This window comes from Hesperophylax consimilis, chromosome 29 (genome assembly GCF_061612785.1).
Source record: "Hesperophylax consimilis isolate HC1 chromosome 29, BYU_Hcon_1.0, whole genome shotgun sequence".
Taxonomy (NCBI): domain Eukaryota; kingdom Metazoa; phylum Arthropoda; class Insecta; order Trichoptera; family Limnephilidae; genus Hesperophylax; species Hesperophylax consimilis.
In genome coordinates, this window is record NC_142864.1 from 5,194,221 (window position 1) to 5,218,301 (window position 24,081).

The 24,081-nt window shown below is 34.3% G+C and overlaps 1 protein-coding gene across 1 annotated transcript in view; it reads left to right on the forward strand.

Annotated features, from left to right (window-relative positions):
• The first annotated feature begins 345 nt into the window (after positions 1–345).
• LOC149409806 (uncharacterized) overlaps positions 346–24,081 on the forward strand; it is a 198,552-nt gene continuing 174,816 nt past the window's right edge. Inside the window, exon 1 of the mRNA XM_089649202.1 lies at positions 346–592. Coding sequence (XP_089505328.1) covers positions 491–592 — 102 coding nt within the window. The 5' untranslated portion in view covers positions 346–490. The remainder of the gene's footprint in view (positions 593–24,081) is intronic.

Here is a 24,081-nt window from a genome sequence, read left to right on the forward strand (position 1 = left end):
ATGGATGTTCCTAAAAAATCATCATCCCATAACCTTACTGGTCTACCATTTATTTTATCAATGCATTTTTAAATACAAAAATTCTTGCAATTAACTACTTACAATAAAAAAATAAAAAAGTATTCATTCTTATGTAAAACTCTCACAATATCCTTCTTCTACTCTTTGAACCGCATTCATAACACTTATTTATAAATTTATTAATCAAAATTTAAATGTCGATGTACCGGACAATGTCGCTCCGCAAGTATCGATCGGGCGCTCCCTCGGCCATGCACGCAGCGCTAACGGCCAACTGGCGAAGCTCTGCACGGAGCGTCAAAAATTCACCAGTGTAGCCAACAGCGTCGCAGCGGGTGCACGTCTCTTTTCCCAGTGAATGTGTCAGTGTACCGCCGGTCGGTGGTGTGTGTTTGTGTGTTCGCGAGTGAAGTGACAGAATTAAATACAACAGTGAGTGCATGACTAGTGCCCGGGATTAACGACGACCATGGCTCTAGAAGGCGTGAAAAGCGCCGCTGACGGCAAAGAGGAAACAGGAGAGATACCCGCCGATGCGAAGGCCAATGGTGCTGACAGGGGTAGTAAACAGGTAAGGGGGTGTGTTAAACCCAACCTCATACCTAACTTCTATATGAAAAGCTATTCAATAAAGGCTCCTGTGATTTCGATATACATTTATGCCTATCGGAAAGTATTATTTGTACTACGTATTGTATAGGGAATTTAAAAATTTAAAAAAGAAAGTATTTTTTAATAGGAATGATTATTTTACTTCTCAATCATGCCGCTAGGATCGCCCCTGATTTTTAATGTCAAAATTTATAAGAGGTCTTCGTATATTGTTGAAGATGATCTCATCTTGCTTCCCTGTTTGAAGGTGAAATAAGTATTCTTTGATAATTTATGTACATTTCACATCTATCGATGCGTTTATACACTATGGTATTTATAAGTACATTTTATAATTTAAAAAAAGAATGTATTTTTTATACGAAAGGTTATTGTAGTTATCAGTCACACCGCTAGGATCGCCCTTATTTTTAGTATCAAATTTTACGTCAATGCTTCCAATAATGTCAAAAATTTCATCGCAATTACCTATTTTTGAATCGACTATTTTAGACCGTGCTGCGTCAAATAATGGTTTTAAATTGATGCTGTTTTATTATGCTATGGCTTATCGGTTTAATTTAAGTGTTTTCCGCTCGAATTGCCGTGGAATTTGCGCAAAATGTCGACGCCGCTCGCTCTTCTAGTGACCTATTTTTGGGTTTCGGCAGAACGCTCCGTGGATTCCTATAATAACACTACTTCGCCGTATAAACATTGGAAGTGACCTAATCACCAGTGTTTCAACTCACTTCTAGACTGCCAGATGCCGACAACACTGACTATGAATAACCTAGAAGCTAGTAATAATACTTATTATTATAGAGGCATAATAATTATATTATATTCACATTACTTTGATTTAAAAAGGTTAGATTCGGTTCCCGCCATGTTGTAATATGTGTTATAGGTAGCGCAATTAGGTTTTAACGCAAAATAAATACCTATACTAACTTAGAATCATATGTATTGGTGCATATTTATGTATATAATTATATACCGACAGTAATGTCTTTGTTAAACGTTACTAGTAAATAGTTGTTTTTCTTGTTTATGCCTATTGTTTTTAGCGGGAAAGGGAATTGCTTTTTTTCAAATACATCTTTGAATTTCACTGTTGTTTTCGATAATGAATGAATGCATCTTTGAAGCGATAATTAATTCACTTCCCGACATCCTATCGATCTGAAACTCGTTGTCGATGACAATGCATTCTATCATACACTGGTGGCAATCATTTATATCCACGCGAATATATACGCCTTTAAAAAAAAATCGGATTGAATAAATTAAATACATTACAGTAGTTATATCCGAAATAAATGTCGGTCCGATCGGCATTTGTCGAGATTGGTAGAGTTGTGTACTCTAGTTCCTGGGTAGGAAGGTTCAATCGTTAGTCAAACAAAAAAGAGAGCTACCAGAGGATTGAACCTGCGAGTAAACACTAAATTACATCAATGGATGACACCAATAATTATTGTTTACATATCCAACCGACACGCTTCGTGAAATAGACTTACAAATAAAGACTTAATGATATAGTGGGATTATTATTACTTATTTTTATTATTAATTGTTAGTTTTATTATTTTTGTTGTCGAAGCTATATATCGTCATCACAGTGTATCATTTAGTAATTACATTATTCATAGCGTTTCATTGAATTCGGTCTATTGTCATTCAATTGAAGTGATTATACAATAATGGCGAACGTTTAGTGTCACAACATTTCGATATAAAATGTACTCTGTGGCGGAGTGATTTGATTATGATCCTTAGCTACTAATCCGGAGGTCGCGGGTTCAAATCCCTGCGTGAGTATATTTTATTTGATTATTATTTCATGGACAGTATATTGTATTTTGTTTATTTATTTTTCGTGTAATTTGATATCCATTTTTTTAAGTTTCTTATTTATGACGAAAGTATGATGGCTATTAGATTTATACGTAAAGGTATAATGATGATAATAATTGCTTAATTTGTGCAGCGCTGTTTTTATGAGTTCTTGGTAAAATGATTGCTTATTGTATACAATCAATATTGTAATCAAGTGATTGTAGCTATCAAATTATCGTAAGCAAAATGATCGTAGGACAAAAATAAGCAAATGATTGTAATCATAGAATACGATCAAATGGTGATTACGATCTATTGCTTACGATCTTTTGCTTACGTTCTTTTGCTTACAAGCTTTTGCTTATGATCTTTGGCTTAATAATTCTTCTTTACAAACTAATTTATTTAAAAACATATATTTTGCTTACGATCATTTCATTGCGTTCTTTTGATTACGATCTTTTGCTTACGATCATTTGATTAAGTTATTTTGCTTACGATCATTTTATTACGATCTTTTGATTAATATAAATATTTGGACTGGTCGGTGGCCGAGTTGACATCGCGCTTGGGTCCTACTCAGGCGTAGTGTGTTCAATTCCTCGGCTGGCTAAGTCCTCCATCGCAACACAAGCAACATTTTCAGCTTACTGTGGTGGTAGTAGGAGATTTTCAAATATTGTCAGGTTATTCGTAATCCGGGAATGTTTGTCTATCTTTAAAAAAAATAAAAATATTTTGCTTACGATCATTTCATTACGATCTTTGCTTACGATCTTTTGCTCACGATCATTTGATTAAGATATTTTGCTTATATTCATTTCATTACGATCTTTTGCTTACGATCTTTTCATTACGATCTTTTGCTTACAATCTTTTGCTTACGATCTTTGGCTTAATAATTCTTGTTTACAAACTAATTTATTTAAAAACGTCTATGGTGCCATGCACTTGTCCCACTAGCTTTGGGTAGGTACCGTAGATATGATTGAGAGCAGTTTGTCCTATTCACATATTAAGGTGAAGTTTAATGCCAAATCACTATTTTGATTAATCTTTATAACGAATTGGTGTACATTATGAATACCAAATAATATGCTTTAGATAAATTGAAGGTTTTCCTATCATTTCGCTTGAGTAGAATACAATTAAAAAATTGATTATCAATAAAAAATATGAATGTAAATGAACGCGTAAAGAAAACAACTTTAAAAAAATACAGTATTTTAGCTAAGATTATCTGTGACAGTTTCACTTGATTAACTTTTTTGCTTTCTTATAAAATTATTTACAATATAAAAAAAGCAGTTTTGTGCTTGAAGTCGAAAGTTTCTAGACTTTGTCAAGCGAATATAATGACTATTACATACAATATAAGGTAAACCAATAATATACACATTTTTGGCTTGTAGCTTCCTCTTAAAAGAAACAAAAACATTGTACAAGAAAAAATATTTTTAAAATGGTGTTGAATATCGGGCTAAACCGGGTAGCAAAGTTAAAACCTAGTACGCGTTGTTATGCATATTAAGTGTGGATTCATTCACCCGTCATTTAGTAATGCTTATTATTATGTAGTTACTTAGAAAGCCGAAGTTTGATTTTCGTATGCAGTTCGCGTCACATTTTCCAATCTTCCCAATTCGTTATTCTCCCATTTGCGTCACGCCGTGACGCGAATAAATAATTAAATTAATATTATCGAAATGATATCGGGTCCTTTATGCATTATTACATCAGTTGGACAACGTTCTATCTGACTTCTTTTTTTTCATAAATAATAATAATAATGTATATCTTAATTTAAGAAAGTTTGCACATTACAACTAAAAATGCATATTATGATGTATATTGTACATTGATTTGTAACGTTTTTTTAGGGTTATAAAATTAAAAGAAAAATATAAAATTAATATGATGAAGGTAAAAAAAGAAAATAAAAGTACAGTTAGTTGAGGTTTCTCAAATACTGCCTCACTAGGCTAGCCTGTTTTCAGGCAGAATTTTTAAAGTTACTTCCTAATCTTATCTCAAACTTCTGACAGTGACGGACATATACAGGGTGTATCGGCACGTACCCGACAAACTTTAACCAGCTATTCCTTAACACATTTGGAGTAAAAAATGTTATGGGCACTTTGCTGTCCGGTAACATTTTTTTTTAATAAAAAATTTACTATCTATATTTTCACCACATGTCACCAATGTTTTATCCTTTGTCAAAGGTTGAAAACCCGTCTGGCAATAGTTTCGTTGAATAATATACGTACATACCTACGTTGGCGCGCTTTTACAATCACAACGAAATGGCACGGCACCATTCGTCTCTTTTTTAACTATTATTATTTAGTGTGTACGAAAGAGCGAGGACACCTTTTGACACACTTGCTAATAACAGCTGTTGAACGCGAGAAACAATACAAATGACAGTGACGGAGTGTGGATTTTTTTATTTATTTTTTGTTTTTAATGGAAAAAAAATGCTACCGGACAGCAAAGCGCCCATAACATTTTTTACTCCAAATGTGCTGAGGAATAGCTGGTTAAAGTTTGTCGGGTACTTGCCGATACACCCTGTATATGTATAATGAAGTTATGCCTGTTAGTTCGATCATCTTCAGAAAAGTTCCCACAAAAAACAGAATAATACAAGATGATGTATCAGACGATGTATGAATGTGAATGAGGCAAGGAGTGTGTGGTGTGACCGAGTTGTTTGGCGGTCCGTCCTCTCTGCCTACTCCTTCGGGGAAACGGCGTGATGGTTAGTTAGTTAGTTTATTTATTTATAGAGCGGAGACGGTTTACGTGATGTTCCCGTGAGCACTTGGTCCATAGGCCCATTGTGCTACCTCCCACTTTACCTCAATCCTTTAACAACAACCCAGTCCCTTTAATAAAGTTCACCAGGGTTGTCATTGGATATGTGGCTATGTCTTCTGGTTCCACAATGTCCCAGGTCTCATTTCTCCTCTCCAATCCCCCTTGGTTCCCTGAAGGGTCCACAAGGGAACAATAACCAACGGTCACTACAAAGTACCTTCACTACATACCACGTCAACTCAAAGACTCATTCATTCTACACTCTATCAATTTAATCACATTTCAGAGAAAACATAATATATCCTAATTCCCTAACTTAGCGGTATCGTATGTACATAATTAATTAGTGTGATCTATACATATACTAATAATTTCTCAAATTTTTCATCTTGTTATAATTCTCTAACTTCTCCATCCTCTTCTTGCAACCCAAACTAGCTTTACAAAATTTTTCTTATTTTTCTTTTTTATATTATAGTAATGTATAGATTCTATGTCCGCAAACTGTAAAATTCACCCGCCATAACACAGGGTCATCCCTAGAATGGAGGGTGAAATATCACAAAAAACCACATGTACCAATACAATAAATAAATAAATATCTGAACATGTTAAGAGTGATTGTATACCTGACAAAATCAACTATTTTCGACACACACGAACTCTGTTGTTCATTTCCAAAACAATATTTTTTCTAACTAGAATTTATTTTAAAAACGTTTGCCTGAAAACAGTAAGATGGCGGTAGTGTAAATCTTCGTTATAAAAGTTATGAATTTCAGTTACCAGATGGCACTATTTTTTTGTATTATTTATTTAATTAGAATATAAACGAATATATACAAGGTAACATTTAATTTAATTGTATGTATTTTAATATTTTTACAGAAAGCCTGACATTTCTTTTTTTTTATGCTTCCGATTTTGTTGTCCGGGTTAAATCTTCCCCATAGGAAAAACTAAACCCTTCCACTCACTTTTCCACAAATGATCATCTAGTCAATCAACATTATGTAAGTGCATTATATAAGCAAAATAAATACAAAACAATACAAGAACAACACGTCAACTCACAAAAGATCAAATGGGAAAATAATTCACAAACTCCAGATATTTTCATATCAGAGGGTTCGGCTCGGTAGAACTTCTAACAGGGCCTATAAATCCTACTGATCCCTCAACATAAATATTTAAAAAATCTTTTGTTATCCTACATGTATTCAAAATGACCGACTTTTGCATCTTTATATATAATTTTTTTGAAAGATCTAATACGCCTAAATTTTTAATTAGAGAGCTAGGTATAATGCCAGTAGCCGAAATAACGAATGGTAATATTTTTATAGTCTGAGAATGCCAAATTCTTTTTATTTCATTTCCTAAATCTGTGTATTTTCTTATTTTTTCGCTAACAGATTTTTGAATATTACAGGAATTTGGTATAACGACATCAATGATATTAGTTAATTTTTTTAATTTTTTCATGTAAAACTATATCGGGTCTATTATGACTAATCGCTTATATTATTATTATTTCTTCATATATCTTTAGTCCTGATTTTCCATATTATGACATGTATGATGATGTATGTGCCAATTTCTTAATTATGTATATCTCTATTAAAAACATTTTGGCATTTGGTTTTACATAGTTTTATGCACAATAATTAACACATTAAATTCAATAGATAACAATGAATTAAATGAAATAATATAAATAAATAATTTTTTAAGTACTTAAAATTTTAAATACCAAAATACTTTTAACAAAATAAAATTTTATTGATTCTGTGGTCCAGAATAAATATCTAGGTTCAGATATAAATGCTAATACTTCTTTATTTGCGTACACCGGGTTCGAACTCCAAAGCTCGAGTCCAAAGCTTCACCACCGGACAGGCCGGCCGTCAGATGCACGCATTGTAAAAAATATACCTACATCTGGTCAAAAAACAGAGTACCTCTGTTCGTTCTACCTCGGTCAACAATAAGCGTTATAAATAACATTATTGTTTTCTAAGGCCCACAGAAACGCCATCGGGCCCAAAATTCGCTTGTATTCAACAGTCCTTGGTGAAGCAAAACCTCAGATTTGGCAACATTCAGTTCATTTACAACGATGCCACATAGCACTCATAACTAAAAAGCGCCTTGCGCGGGTGGACATTTTTGTAAGTTGTTTTACAGTGGACGGTAAATTGATATCCCGACCTAAAAATGTCAGGTTATTTGTGTTTTGTCTTTTCATTCATGTTTTTTTAGAATAATTTACAAAAACAATAATAAATATCGAGATATGGCCCGACTCAACAGGATGACGACCTCCGTGACGTCGCGGGTTACAATCTTGGCGTGCACGAATACCAACCTACATTTTATTTTAATAATTTGTGTTATTTCACAATGTACATAAGTATTATATTTGCGGCATTTTCCAGAGCGTTAGATACTGTCAGTATCGCCCCGATGAAAGACCACAAATCATTATTTAAATTTAGACCGCAGAACGGGTATTATTTATTGAATAAGTGAATCTACCTGGCTATTCAGATTTGGTCACCAAACACGGCTAAAGCCATTTCAAGCAACGTTTCAATTCTGAATGGTGGTCTTACACCAGGCGATACTGAGAGTATCTTTCACTATGGAACGTACCGCGCATATACCATACGTATATTAATTCATTAATTGTGAATAACACAAATTAACCAAATAAAATTTACTTGCCCACCCCGATATTCGATCCCGCAAACTTCGAGGCGAGAGTTTTACAGTATAGTGTACAGAATAGCATAACCTAAGCCAGTGGCCGTTTGGCTTGAATAACTGAAACCGATTTATACATTGAATATTGGCGGACATGGGAAGAGTCGATAGCGAACCATGATAGCGCCATCTGTTGGGATATTTAAAAGAAGCTTTTAATTCGATGTTCTACCGTATTTAAAATTTCAAATAGGCGCCAGCAGACGGCTTGTTTTAAAAGTAATTTAAAAATCTAAAAGTTCTTTCTTAAATTGTAGTATAAAAAATATTAAATTAACTTTAAAAAATGGAAAAATATAATACCAGTAATTTATCGTTTAGTTTTGTTAAATAAACGTATCCAAAGTTTTACAATCTGCATTTTAAAAACAAGTACAATTAGAGTTTATGAAAAAATTAAACTACGAACCTATTTTATTTATTTTTTAGTTTTTTTTTTCGTACGTTTAAAGAAAACCCCTTCAGGTATTTTTTGACGATATTCAGCCTTTAATAGTATTTTTTAAAACGCACGTATTACGGTCTGAAAAAGGTCATATTTTCGATTTGATTTTGATAATTACTAAGCCTATGTTAATTTAAAAAATGTATAAAAAAATTTTTACTTGTTGAAAACACTATCATAATCGATTTGCTTAATAATATAATCATTATTTAAAATTAATAAAAAACTACACTCGGCCTTAAAGTGAAGTTGGAGCCCTGTCCAACTGAGGTAACGATGTGTAAATAATAAATATATTGTAGCTTGCTTATAACATAGTCAAGGCCAGAGTGTTTGTTTGCGTACGAACCGCCGCTGTTCGGCCATGTTGCATGTTGTATGTTTACTAAATTAACTGGCTTAATGTCAGATTTATGTTCTACTTTTCTAGTTCGTAATATTGTCAGAATTTGCAGAATGCTGTTGGTCAGTCTGTCTGTGCAGATAGAGAAACAATAGCGCCTCTTGCTTTTACGTGCAACAGATCGCACTGTTTTAAAAAAAGAATGATTTTTCCTGTCACAGGTGACATCTATATGATACAGGCAAAGTTGTGTCAAAATTTCAAAGCAATCTGTGAAGAACTTTCATGGTTTTAAGATTTTTAACAAACGAACATTAAAATTTTTATTTATACAGATTTTTATTTTTTATTTATTTATTTAACGCCCAGGGGGCTTTTACATGGTTGGTAGTATAATTTTAATTTGACAGATACTTTGAAACATAAAAAATAAGAATAAAATTACATTTGATAAAAGCTATGCAACAAGTCATACAAACACAAGAAACAAAAACAGAAAATTACGGCTATTTGTAGGTTTACGTGATGTGTTTAGGAGTATTGTTGAAATAAATGTTTTAAATGATCCACAAAACTTGCCAAGTTGGTATTGAATATGTCAACATCACCCAAGTAATGATTTCCCATGGTGTGAAGTCGTTGTATCGGAGAGTGGGCAATGTAGTTACGCTTATGTGTGCTGCTGTAGAATATTGTATTTTGTCGTGTTGTTACTGTGGGTGTATGTATGTTTATAAGTTGCAGGAGTTCACAACAGTCGAATTTAGAGTTAAGTATTTTGAATAAGAACGTTAAATCGTTTATTTTACGTCTATCTTCTAATGTATGTATTTTTAGAGTATTTAATAAGAAATTGTATTTTAAGTCTTCGACAGGGATATTTAATTTAAAATTTATAAAACGTAGAATTTTTTTTTTAGATATTATATATAGATATTATATAGATGTCACATGTGACAGGTAAAAACATTTTTTATTATAACATCGCCATCTGTTGGACGTTAAAGCAAAACGCGCTATTGCTTCTATATCTACACAGACAGACTGAGTCGCAGAAACGCGTGGCGGGGTACAGTTAAAACATAATAACAGAACAAAATAGTTTATAATCATTTTGGGTGGATACTTTGCGATTTTTTTCTATCGCGGATATTTTATATATGTAATTACCGTTTCGGCTCGACAATTGTATAGATATTGTCTTGAAAAATAACATATTTAAGAACTGAAAACTTAAAGTGTTAGTGAGTTAATTAAAAATAATTTTACATAATAGTGTTCGTTATGTACCTCATTGAATAAAGTACAATTTGAGATCGCCAAGATAAAATCCACAGTACAAAATGAAGCTTGCTTCTCAGATGTGTTCCAGAAATAATATTCGGATGCTGTAGAATTTGCCATGATTCACGCAGAGCAGGAGATGAACAGAGCATCTGGTCAGATCTCTAAATAAAAATAATTTTAATACTATTTAGTTACCCATATAACATGCATGGCGGAATTTAAAAACATTGCCAGCTGTAATGAAGGCCCGAACGTGTTGAACTCTGTTTTTCGGAAAATGATATAATTTTTTGTTTTGTCTTCAATCACAGAAAACTTGTACATCTTGTATGAGGTGCTCAACACTAAAGTGGAATGCAAGAAGTAGGGCACGTTCCAGGAAAATATAGCACGATGAAGTCAATCAAATACTTGAACCGGGACTTATCAAGTGTCAGAATGACAGAGGAGTATATTTATTACACGTGGCAAACTATTTATGAAAGTTGATGAAACAAAAGTCCCAGGACACATTTGTTTAGCATTCCTCCATACCTACTACTGCAGAGGAAATGACGCGTTGTTTTGGCAGTTATTTAACTAGTTTAAGAAACGAGTGTACAATTATTTTGCTTTTCCTGTGAAGCACGCGTGAATATTTTAATGATTATCCATTTTTGATTCCTTTGGTAGTACCTACATACCTATACTCCGGTGGATAAACAGACAGAATATCATATCTGTGTGTCTAAAGCAGAGGTTCCCAAAATGGTCTATATGGACCCCCCAGGGGTCGATATCGGCATGCTGGGGGTCTATGTCAGCGAGAAAAAAATTTGGGGGTCCACGAGATTCAAATGGGGGTACATACGAGCGGACCCCCATTTACCTCAAGTCAACATTTAGGGGTTCCGTAAATTCCGTAAACAATAGACCTAACACAAATATAATAGACTGAGAAATTACTTATTTGATATTTGTGTTTTTATATTTCGTAAAGTTGTTAATTGAGGTATATAAATAGAGTCTACGTTCCTTTTGTCGTCAGAATTAATATATTCCCCTTGAGGTGATTTTTCACAAAAACGGCGCTATACAAATTATCCAATTATTATTATTATTATTATTATTATTATTCGAGCAAAACATTGCACATTGGAAGCCGCGAATTTTCCTAGTTCCCCAACTTGTTTTTGAAAAACATCCAGGGTAATAATGACGTTCAACATTTAAATGCACTTCACACAGACTTCAAAACTAAGTTTGAGGACATTTTGACTATGGAAATGCAACGTTGAAGAATCGGATATCATGTGACAAGAAGAACTGACCGAAATAAGCACTGACAAAGGACTTAAGGGGCAGTTCTGTAGGGCTAGCTACAGAAAGAAATTCTCGTTGCTTATCCTGCTTCATTTTCATTTGGTGTAATACCTCACAAGGCTGCATAATGTAGACAGAGCAACTATACCGCCACTCGGTTGTTGGGCAGGCAAGGGAAGGGAATCTTTTTACTAAAAAAATAAATGATTATCACATGGGACGTTAATAGTTTTAGGAAAATTCAATATTCGGCAGGCAGGGGGTCTACGGAAAAAATATGTTTGGCAAGTGGTCTACGGGGCAAAAAAGTTTGGGAACCTCTGGTCTAAAGTAAAGTCAATTTTATATTCTGGTGAAATTGATCAAACATTTCAAAATTAAAACATTTACATGAACTCCACACAGAAGGCCATGAGAGAATTTATTTATATGTCATTTTTACGCTTGCTGTGTGGACGTTATTTCTATATTTATTTTTGAAAGGAACATAGGAATCTGCATGATTTGAATTGCGCCGTTTTTGTGAAAAATCACCTAAAGGGCGCCGTACAAATAAATATATAGTTAACTAGCTGATATGTACCCGACGTTGTTGGGGGTTATACTAATAATTGGATAATTTGTATAGCGCAGTTTTTGTCAAAAATCACCTCAAGGGTGATCCTTAGAAGATAGACGTATACCGTCTCGGATTTTTCTGTAGGCTTTTTTAAGATATCCAATTCCACACTAAATTATTTTGATGTATCTCATAAGGTTTAGCCAGCGTTAACAATATAAGCGCCCGAAAATATTTTTTTCGACTAGATTACTAAAATGGACTTTTATCTACTTTTTATAAATATAATATGCATGTATTATATACATAAATCTTCCAGAAAAAGTCTCTAAATGATAATGAAAACCCTATTAATTAATCCCTTTTCTAGTTCTAGAAGAGACTAAGCGCACAATTGAAAGTTTGAAATTACCCCAACGTTAATTTGGGCCCGATTCTCTCCCCACACGGAGAAAATGATTGATTTAAAAAAAATATTCGTATTCCGGTTAAAAACGGGACTGCATGCATTTAACGAATGAATTGACAGGTTATATATTAATAAACTATCAGTAAAACACGAATGTGTTATGGCGATGTCGGAACACGTGTTCATAAAAATTCTCTAGGTGGATTCATTAGCTTTTAACCACAGTAAGCAGTTTTATATGTTTCCATATTAATATTTTCAGGAATGGTAATAATTAAATAATATGGGAAATATATATATGACACAAATCGTAGAAATTTATGCTTCACTCTCTCGATTTTTAGTTGGTCTTAGGTGATCTTATACAAAGGAGCCCAGATTGTCGAATTATACTGTAGATTGCTTCTCACCAATCAAGTGAATAGTAATTTAAATGAATGAATAAATTAAAAAATCTTTTACCGTCCTCAAAATAAACCCCAAACATTTCATGTCTTTGTTAATAATACCAAGATCCTTAATTTGCTTTTTTTAGAATAATGTTATTGATGCATGTAGGATTTTTATATTGGCAAAAGTTAACATTTGTTTTTTTTTTGATTACGGGTGGACCACTCTTTCCTCTAATCTCGCAAGATTTAATTGTAATGCATAACAGTCATTGATTGAGATTAGTAATAGTTTTGTGAATTGTAAGATCATCAGCAAATAGGAGTATCATAACAAAAAAACAGTAGTTATGTCGTTGATAAACAAGCGAAACAATATTGGTCCCAAATGAGACCCTTGTGGAACGCCGGTGGAGACTTCAAACTGGTGTGAAAAGTATGAATTGAATTTAACTAATATTTTTCTTTTGTGCAGATAAATTTCAAAATATTCGCCGTTATTCCAAGGGTTCTTAATTTTTTGTGAAACTTCAAATCAAAAGCCTTACTTAAGTCGGTGTACACTACGTCTGTTTGAAGACGTTTGTTCATTGTATCAAATACATATTCCTGATGAATCATCGGCAGTATATATATATAGCTATTTCGCAAACTGTAAATTCTGCCACCACAAAAGGCGCGTTAGAAATAATGTTTTCGTGTACGACTTTTAAAAAGGATAAATCTGCCGTTACGTCGTTTGAAGCAGCTTACCTTAAAAAATAAATTCCTCCATTGGAATAGGTACTGATTCTGCTTTGAGATTATTTTATTATTGGCTGCGCAGTTTATGTATTAAATTTCTTGGAAGGCCTAGCGTATAATAAACCATGCCGAAATGTTGCAACTTCGATTCGGATATAAACGTGTTTTGAAAATAATATATCGTACTGAGAAATGTTTTTTAAAGTTTTTGAACGCTGATGCCGCGTACAGTAATTGTGGAAGATACTCGCAGCAGCGCTCCGTTGCTGGAAATGACTTTAGACACTTTTGGTGACCGATCTGAATAGTCAGTTATTTCCCAACTCTTCTTCTTACCCGTCTCCTTCCCCTCCTATCTTTGTCCCACTGGCTCCAGACAGTTGAGAGCAGTTGGGACTCTTGTGAGGTATTCAAATCCGTCTGCTTTTTATTAAATTCTGCAATTTTTAACCTATCAACCTGATCTTTTCTTCAGTTTTGAACGTTCTGATTACCGGATAAGTCCGGCTACCTTTAGTAATTTAATCTATAAATTACTAATTTTTCGAAGAAAATTTCTTCTGAAAGCTTATCACTTTGTGATGTCATTATTTACTACTTTAAAACACAGATAACTTTGTTTACATCACTTTAATATATATAACCTCTACAATCTCTACATGTTTCATGAACAAAGTTGCTGGATGCAACTCCTGATGAGGTGAACTTTGTTCATGAAACATGTATACTAGGGTGGAGTGACGTTGTATGGGACTTTTTTTTTTAAAGATGCCAGTACTGTAATAGCAAAAAAAAGTTGCCTTTATATAACACCTCTTTCGTCTAAAAAAATCAACTCGATCAAAACGTTCCTTTATTCAACAACCAGCACATTTATATTTAGAAAAAAATTGTATGAAAAAAGTCACTGAAAACTCTGCCAAGCATTATAAACAAGCGATATTCATAGCAAAAATACAATTTTATTAGGGGTTTTATAGCTAATAAGGTGCATAACACATGTGAAAATAAAAATAAAATTACCATAGTTTCAAGGCGGGGTCTATTTTTGGTTTTTTGAAGAGGATTATTGATTTTTTATTGTTTTTTTCGTGTTTTTGAGAAAAATGTTTTTTTATTTAATAAAATACTTTAACAAAGAGAATTTTTTTAAACATTATCGAAGTTTTATAATATTTATCGTGTTTTGAAATGAGATTTGGTGTGAAATTCGGGCATTATATGCCTAGATTTTATTGTCGCCCGAATGAATCCATCTCTTGCTTCAGGCCCAACTGTAGACAACGATGCCTGGGTAACTAATTTGATGCACCTCTCGACTGCTTGAGTGTGTCAGGGAAATCTGGGAAATTCAATACTGTCCTTTTCTTCACCGAAATTATTTATTATTTTGACTAGGTCATCATTACTGATTTCGGATAGTATCGGTGGCGGTGTAACTTCGCATTCCTGCCAGTTGATAATATCGTAATATTTACTTGCTGAAAAGTTTATTGTTGGAAAAATAAAATCTCTAACAACAGATGGACTCGGACATCTATCTCGCGCCTTTAATATTCGTCTCAAACCCAATTCTCTTACAATAAGGTTGTCATCCATTATCATGGATAGTAGCAGATTTTCCGGGTGGCAAAAATAGGCGTTTCTTTCAATTACTGGATTAATTATATCTCGAAGATCGGTGCTCAAATATCGGGTGAGTTTTATTATAGTAAAAACATGTAATGCCCCATCTTTACACGACGGGTGCCTCTTTATCTCAAACCATGTCCAGCAAGAATTTTTAGGTTCACTGAAGGGTTAGTTGTTCCTATATATAATCGAAGTATTGAGTTTGCTGTCGTCAACCAGCGTGAGTGACAAATACTACCTGGATGACGGTTTGCTAAATTTGGTGGGCAGTGACCTGTTGTAACTGCAAAACATATTTCGTACAAGTATTTTTGGTCCGTGCTCAAATTTTTCAATTCCTCTGCGTTGAGTTTGTGCATCTCAAAGTGTATTGGTGAATAATTTATAACGGTGTTTTCAGAGCTGCTTGAAAGAAGTTTTCCAATAGGTCCTGAAAACCCTTTAGGTCCTGTTGTAGCACCATCTAAGTGTTGAAACAAGTGGCGAAGGGGAAGTTCGTTTGCATGCAGCTGACAGATAAACCATTGTAACGGATGACCTAATTCCAATTACATGAATCTAATAGTTCCATTTCTTTTGCCTGTATTGATAGCAGTCCCATCACATCCAATCGCTGATAAATCATTCAAATTAAAACCGTTCACTTTTAAATTGTGTAACATGCTCTTTGCGATGTTTTTGCCAGTTCCTGATGATGGTGTAACATGTCCAACATATTGAGACCCCGGCTCAGATAAAATGGGATAATGTTCTTCTGAAATCGTTCTCCGATGATATCTATCCCCTATTTTTTCCTGAGACAGTGTTTTATCCTTCCTTCCATCGAAATACAGACCTCGAATTTTTGTTGACTCCGACGACATCTGCCATGTTTTGATTAAAGAAGTGCGACACGTTTGTCTAGCTCGTCTGAGTTTGCTCCTATCAATCACCATTTTAGAGTCGTCTTCGGTTACTATGCCAAAATCTTGTAATGTAGCACTTGCAACAGCTGATGCCGACCTGTCTGACAAACCATACTGATCGCAGATTCTGGCCAAAGTGGGGAGTTTTAACATCATGCGGGAATTTTCTGGAGGTTGCAAAGAATGTGAAGAAAATGATTGGTTTTCATCAAAAAAGGGTTGACGTGGTTTTGTCGCTGATGCTGTAGATGAGCTGACCTTCGAAGCAAGTTCAGATAAACGAGCTTGCATCCTCATTTTCCGATGTAATTTTTTTGTTGTGTCGGTGTCTATTGCTCCCAGCATCATTTTTCTCGAGGATCTTTGGTCTTCAAGGAATGCTTGTTCTTTGGTGGGTACCTTGCGCGTCTTTTCGCAGGAACACATATTAAGATTGTTACATTTGCATGAAGCAATATCGAAAAGTTTATTCATTTTGATTTTATAAGAATTTAACTTAACATAATAATGCACACTTTTTTTTGGCCAATTTTTAAGTTTTAAGTATTCGTTATAATGATCTTGGATCAGTTTCATCACTCGATTATGTGAAACAATGGGAATAGAAGCGCGCTTCCAAATTCCTTCAACAATTGCAGATATAATACTTTTTATTTCGAATACTGACGGTTTTTTTGTAGAGTTAAGATTACGCTCATATCGTAAGAACAAATAATGTTTAATAACTTCTGAGACAGTAGGTAACACTTGAGAGTTCATTTCAGTTGGTGCCCCGAATATTGGACATAAAATTTTGCTTCTCGTGTAATTTGCATTCATTTTCACAACAATTATATGTGTTAAAATTTAATCGGACAAGGATTCTAACACGTCTACGGTCAGCGGTAGCCGAAACGAAACTAGATGCAAGTCGCATCTAGTTTCTGCGACGAAACAATAGGAGAGAAATTATCCCCCCCCCCACCTCCACAGCGCTCACAAACTCACTAGTTTAAGAGCAATTTATGCAGTGTTTTTTTTTTTATAAAACATGTAATGTTCAATAAGGTAAATGCAATTGAATGTAATGGATATTATTTTATATTTTTGAGACTGTACTCAGATTTTGGGAAAAAAGGCTAAATTTACGTTTTTTACGTTACGAAATCACTAGGTTGTTGAATGAAGACATAAGTTTAGATTTTTTTAAGTATTTTTACGAGAATATGAATGACATGAAGCATCTTTTGGCAGCTATTACAATACCGAGATTTGATTTTTGCAATGTCACTCCACCCTAATGTATACGTTATATATACAGGGTGTATCGGCACGTACCCGACAAACTTTAACCAGCTATTCCTTAGCATATTTGGAGTAAAAAATCTTATGTGCACTTTGCTGTCCGGGTAACGTTTTTTTTTTAATAAAAAAATTATTATTCATATTTTCACCACATGTCACCACTGTTTTATCCTTTGATAAAGTTTGAAAACCCATCTGGCAAATATTTTATTCGAATTCCGTTGAATAATGCACGTGTGTACCTATATTGGCGCACGTTTACAGTCACAACGAAATAGCACGGCACCATTCGTCTCATTTTTAACTATTATTATTTAGTGTGTGCGAAAGAGCGAAGACGCTTTTTGACACACTTGCTTATAACAGCTGTTTAACACGAAACGCAATGCCAATGACAGTGATGTAGTGTGGAAATTTTAAATTTTTTTATTTTTAATTGAAAAAAAAATGCTACCGGACAGCAAAGTGCCCATAACATTTTTTACTCCAAATGTGCTAAGGAATAGCTGGTTAAAGTTTGTCGGGTTAGTGCCGATACACCCTGTATATATTAAAGTGATGTAAACAAAGTTATTTGTGTTTTAAAACTATAAATTACAGTGAGTAAATGCTGTAGGAATGAGATCCCTGAGGGATATGTGTGTTAAATCCATTTATAATCGTGTGAGAAATGTGCAAATTCGCAAAGAATAGCGTAATGAGTAAGATTAAGAAAAGGATGCTGATTTAGGCATCGCTATACATGAACAAAGAAAGGAGGGTGTATACATTTTTTTGCGAAACCGCACAAGAGTCCCACCCGCCAGTGAGACTATAGCATCCTATGGTATGTTGTGAGGGGATAGGGAAGAATCTGGCTATTCAGATCTGGTCAACAAACACGGTCAAAGCCAAATCAATCTCACGAAACCTTTTAATTCTGAAAGGTGGTCTTACACCAGGGCGATACTAATAGTATCTTCCACTACGGAACGTGCCGCAATTGAACTTTCTATTATTTTTAACGAGTAAATTGTTAAATAACACAAATTAATCAAATAGAATTTACTTGCGCACGCCGGGATTTGAATCCGCGACCTCCGGCTTGCTAGTCAAGAGCCTTGTCCCTCGACCACGGAGGCCGTCATATGACGCAAATGTGAATGGTAGAATAAGTCGGGGACGCCGAGGAAGACATGGCACGATCAAGTAAACCAAATACTTGAGTCGAGCCATGTCAATAGTCAGAATAACAAAAGGGTAGATTTGTATTAGACGATATATGAAAATGACTGAAGCAAGAAGTGTGTGCAGAGACCGATTTGTTTCTCGGTTCATTTCTCTGCCTGCCCCTGCGATGAAATGGCGTGATGATTAATTAGTTAAATAAAAGATGGTTAGGTACTTTTTTATTGCATTAAATACATTTTTTTAATTACACAGGTAATAGAAAATAATATCACACGTTGGGAGCCACCTCTGGACTAAATTACAATAATCTGTACAGTTTAATAAGGAAACACGCGACATTGACCTTTAAATTGATGGAAACGAATGCAACTGAAGCATTTTTCGCCTACGTCTTGATATTAAAATGATTCTTATTGAATCTTCGCGATCAGTCTTGTGTTTTTTGTGACCTTGTATTTGAATTGGTGACCTCTGCAGTAGCTTTGCTGTTTACGTATTTGATTTAAATCCAGTTAAAACTGTTAAATTACTTGTTCCTTTCCTTAAAAAATACCCTTCACACGTCATTCCCAAACCTCGGAACATCCACAAAAAAATTATACATGGAAACAAAACTATTAAAATTAAGAAAATTATATGAATATAATACATGTCTCCTTATATACAAAATAAATAATAAACTCACACATATAAATACAGAACTCATTAAAACGTCCCAAGTACACACACTTTACAAGGCAACACGTTAAAATACATTTATACACCATACATACTCATTATGGCAAGCAATCCATTGGTTACGAGGGGGGCAACATATGCTTGAACTTTAAAATGTAAACTGAAGCCAAATTGAGTTCATTATTTACAACTGATAAAGCGATGCTTGAACTTTTAAATGTAAACTGAATCCAAATTGAGTTCACTATTTACAACTGATAAAGCGATGCTCGAACTTTTAAATGTAAACTGAATCCAAATTGAGTTCACTATTTACAACTGATAAAGCGATGCTCGAACTTTTAAATGTAAACTGAATCCAAATTGAGTTCACTATTTACAACTGATAAAGCGATGCTTGAACGTTTAAATGTAAACTGAAGCCAAATTGAGTTCATTATTTACAACTGATAAAGCGATGCTTGAACGTTTAAATGTAAACTGAATCCAAATTGAGTTCACTATTTACAACTGATAAAGCGATGCTTGAACGTTACAATGTAAACTGAAGCCAAATTGAGTTCATTATTTACAACTGATAAAGCGATGCTTGAACGTTTAAATGTAAACTGAAGCCAAATTGAGTTCATTATTTACAACTGATAAAGCGATGCTTGAACTTTAAGATGTAAACTGAAGCCAAATTTAGTTCATTATTTACAACTGATAAACCTATCCTTGAACTTTAAAATGTAAACCGAAGCCAGATTGAGTTCATTATTTTTTTTATATTAACTCCACACAGGAGGCCCTGAAGAAAATAATTTCCCTCAGGGCCTATGTCATCTTTGGGGATGCTGTGTGGAGGGTCTTTTTGTGGAGAGGAAGGAGTGAACATGGGTCTTGAAGAGTCCCATGTTGTAGGAGGGAGGAAACACAGAGGCCGGCAGTTCGTTCCACAGCCGAGCTGTTGAACTTAAGAACGAATCGTAGAAGCGACCCGTTCTCATGTGACAAATGTCAACCGTGTACAAAATTATTAAATGTTAGGCGCGCGTTTGGCGTGTATCCCGACTACGCACCGGTGCCGAAGGGATCAATGACGCTAGTTCCTCAGAGCATCTTCCATTGTAATACCGATAGAACAACTGATAAAGCGATGCTCGAACTTTAAAATGTAAACTGAATCCAAATTGAGTACCAACCGAAAACCTTTTTATGCAGGAAAAATGAGAAAAATGTTACACCCGTAAATAAAATAATTTGAACATATAACGTGGACCTTGAACGGGCATATAAAAAGTACGTAATTATTCCCAGGCGAGAATAAAAATGTCAAACGTGTGAATAAAAATTCATTGTTCAATGTTTTTTCCCAACTCTGTGAGAAATTTGTAATCACTGAATGTTGTTGTCCCGGCGTTCTCAGGTTAAAAGGTGGATAACCCCCTAAATATTGTTTCTTTAAAACTCCTTCAATGACAATTGAAAATTAATCATTTATTTCACATAAAAAATGTTTTTAAAAATTTGCGTACAAAACGAATGGGATTATAATTATTAGATAATTTTAAATCTTAGATATAAGATAAAGTGTTAATAATCAATTAAATATTGTTAATAACCATTTTTTATCTCCTTAATTTATTTACATATATATATGTATATGTATTCAAAATAATTTTTAAATTGTGAGGCGGGTTTGGGCACTGCTGTTCCGGGAAGCATTGGATAACCAACACCTCTGCCGTAGGTCACCCCAAGTGGTTCTCTACGTTTGGTGACTTAGCAGGAGTGCCCGGGTTTATCGGGTGAGATGTGTTCAAGATGCGCCTGCCCACCAACTGCGTGGTATGCCAGATCGGACGAGCGTGGTTTGGTATCTCCAACTGGTATCTCGACCCATCGTCTTGCACCGCAGCGGAAGTGATATATTCATACGTCCGTCCCTCTTAGACACATTGATCCCTAGATTCCTACCCACCCCTCATACCTTTTTCCTTCCCAGAACTTCTTCTCCTTCCTTTCCTTAAATAAGACCCCGACACAGCATCCCCAAAGATGACATAGGCCCTGAGGGAAATTATTTTCCTCAAGGCCTCCTGTGTAGGGTTAATGTAAAAAAAACGGTTTCCCATTCATTTCTTCCAATAATAATAATATTTGGCTAATTTATATAGCGCCATTTTCGTGAAAAATCACTTCAAGGGCGCCTTGTTTCCTTGTTTTAATTTCTAAAAGTTTTTGTTATCTATAATATATTTTTTACAATAATTAACTAATTAATTAAGCTTCTCCCACTGCTTATTGTTATATTTTTGTCTATGGGTATTTATTTGTCCATACTTACTTGTCTGTTCTTATGTCTTAATTTTCGGTATATTTTGTATCCTGGTGAAGAAACCTTTAGTTTCGAAACGTAGTTATAAGTTTTGCTATTTTCACTTCTTCAAAATTAAATGAAAAAAAAAACTTTCTTTTAACAAATTATATTACAATAGTAGTGCAAACAAAGTTTGTTTTAACAAATTATATTACAATAGTAGTGTAAACAAACTTTGTTATTTTCATTTAAATAAGACAAAAAATCATTTATTAGAATTAGCTCAGTTGACGTTTATAGGATTGTGTGTGTATTGGTGCATACGTATACCTTTTCGAGTATCCCCCAACCTTCTCATTATCTCATTCCCCTCTCCACCACCTTCAGCCTCACTGCATACCTTAATTAGGGATGCGGTAGTTTCCGTGCGGAATTCACATTTAAAAATAAACCACCTTGCCGACAGCTATGAAGTCGTATAGACTAATATTTTTATAGATCATTGTAGAAATTCATTTACAAATAAGTTTGTACAGCGCCCTTGAGGTGTTTTTGCACAAAAACGGCGCTATACAAGTCATCCAAGTATTATTATTATTATCTCCATTTGTGATGGATAGAACGCCGATACACATGCCAATACCTCGGCCCTATTCACACGTCACACGTAAACTGTCTTTCGCATCCGACATGACAAAAAATTAATGACAACAAACCGGCTACCTGACTAACGTGACATTTTTGTCAATATTGGTCTCCGATATCATTGTACCAATTATGTATTAAGGCGGATGCCAAATCACTAATTTGATTAATCTTTATAACGAATTGCTGTACATTATGAATACCAAAAAATATGCTTTAGATAAATTGAAGGTTTTCCTATCGTTTCGCTTGAGTAGAATACAAATAAAAAAATAAATTATTAAAAAAATATATAATAAAAACCAGTTTTGTGCATGAAATCGAACGTTTCTATCCGTTTGTCAAGCGATTTTAATGCCTATTACCTACAATATAAGGTATACCAAGAATATACACATTTTGGCTTGTAGCTTCCTCTTAAGCCCCCGTTTACCCAATTTCTACCGATTTATAACAAGTTTCTCGTTCTCTTCAAGTTTTAAGTTCAAAAAAATATATGTTATTTTTGAAGATAATATCTATTCATTTGTTATGCCGAAACGTTAATTATATGAAATTCCCCCGATAGGAAAAAAAATCGCAAAGTACGCTCTAAAAATTATAAAAAACACTTTTTGTTCTGTTATTTAATATGTGATAGCCATGAAAAACTTCACAGTGTATCTTTAAATGCAACTAAAGCATTTGTCCAGAGATTTTTTCTCTATTTTAAACGAGTAGTATTTTATTAATGTTTTTCACCATTTTCGCTTAATTATTATCGTTTTTTAATATTAGCGCGCTCCCTCTAACATTCGTATTTACATAATAATATCTCCCTTTCAAACCATCTACTACGGGGCCTTAAGTTTGGCACTTTTAGTTTTATTGCTTGTTATGGCTGTGGTTTACACGCTCCTGTCCATAGTTACGCCTCCGAGACTGTTGCTAGCCCATGTAAAACGGCTTACCAGTGTACATAATGTGGCGTGTGTTGTTCCGGGGTATGAAGAGCACAGACTGTCGCCCACTGTGCGTGACGATGGCCTGAGAACTGGAAATATATTATGTCATGTCTGACATTCATAAATTATTAGATTCCATGTTGTAACTTTTTATACACGCCTTGTTATTGTCTGGCTCCATTGAAAAAAAAAACACCTTATTGTTGTGTAAAATGACGCAATATTGAATCTATAGACGTCACTAAATCAAGCGAATTGTGATCTCAACTTTTTCATTCAGTTTTTTTTTTTTTTTAATTACGTTAACTCCACAATATAAGGAAGGGCAGGAAGTTCTGAGAATGAAAAAGGTATGAGGGGTGGATAGGAATCTGTATGAATCCATCCCCCCCACTGCAATACAAGGCGTTGGGTTGAGAGAGTCCGGCCAGGTCAAAGGGTCTCCCTTAAGGCGATGCCATACGTAGTAATGCAAAATCATGTGTTTTTGGTTTGAAAATTTGGTCGCCTAGAAATGTTTCAGATGCTTTAATTAAATACTGCGAGTAGGATAAATACATCTTGGCCTTTGAAATAATCGAGTATTTTTTAGATATTTTTATAAGTCCAGAAAAAAATAGTGTAAAGGCCTATGAAAACTGCTTTAAAGTTCAAAATCTCCTACTTACGAACCCATTTTCGGTTATGATGTATAATGTGGCAAATTAAGTTATTTATAAAATGATGATGATGATGAAAAAAAATTATATATTTATGCCTGAACATCCACAAAATAAAATAAAAGGCACTTTTTGGCCATGTTTTTTTCTTGCATAAATCAAAACAGGCGGATGGTGTTATGCGGGAATTTAAACCTTATCGCCATCTTCGTAAGGTTTATTATTGATAGCGGCTCAATTTAAAATATTACACGACGTAGTGCTTCGCCTTAACAGTTTTCTTCCAACCCGCCTGCCACGCAGCCGGAGGGGAGAGGGATCCATTGCAAAGACCTGGACGA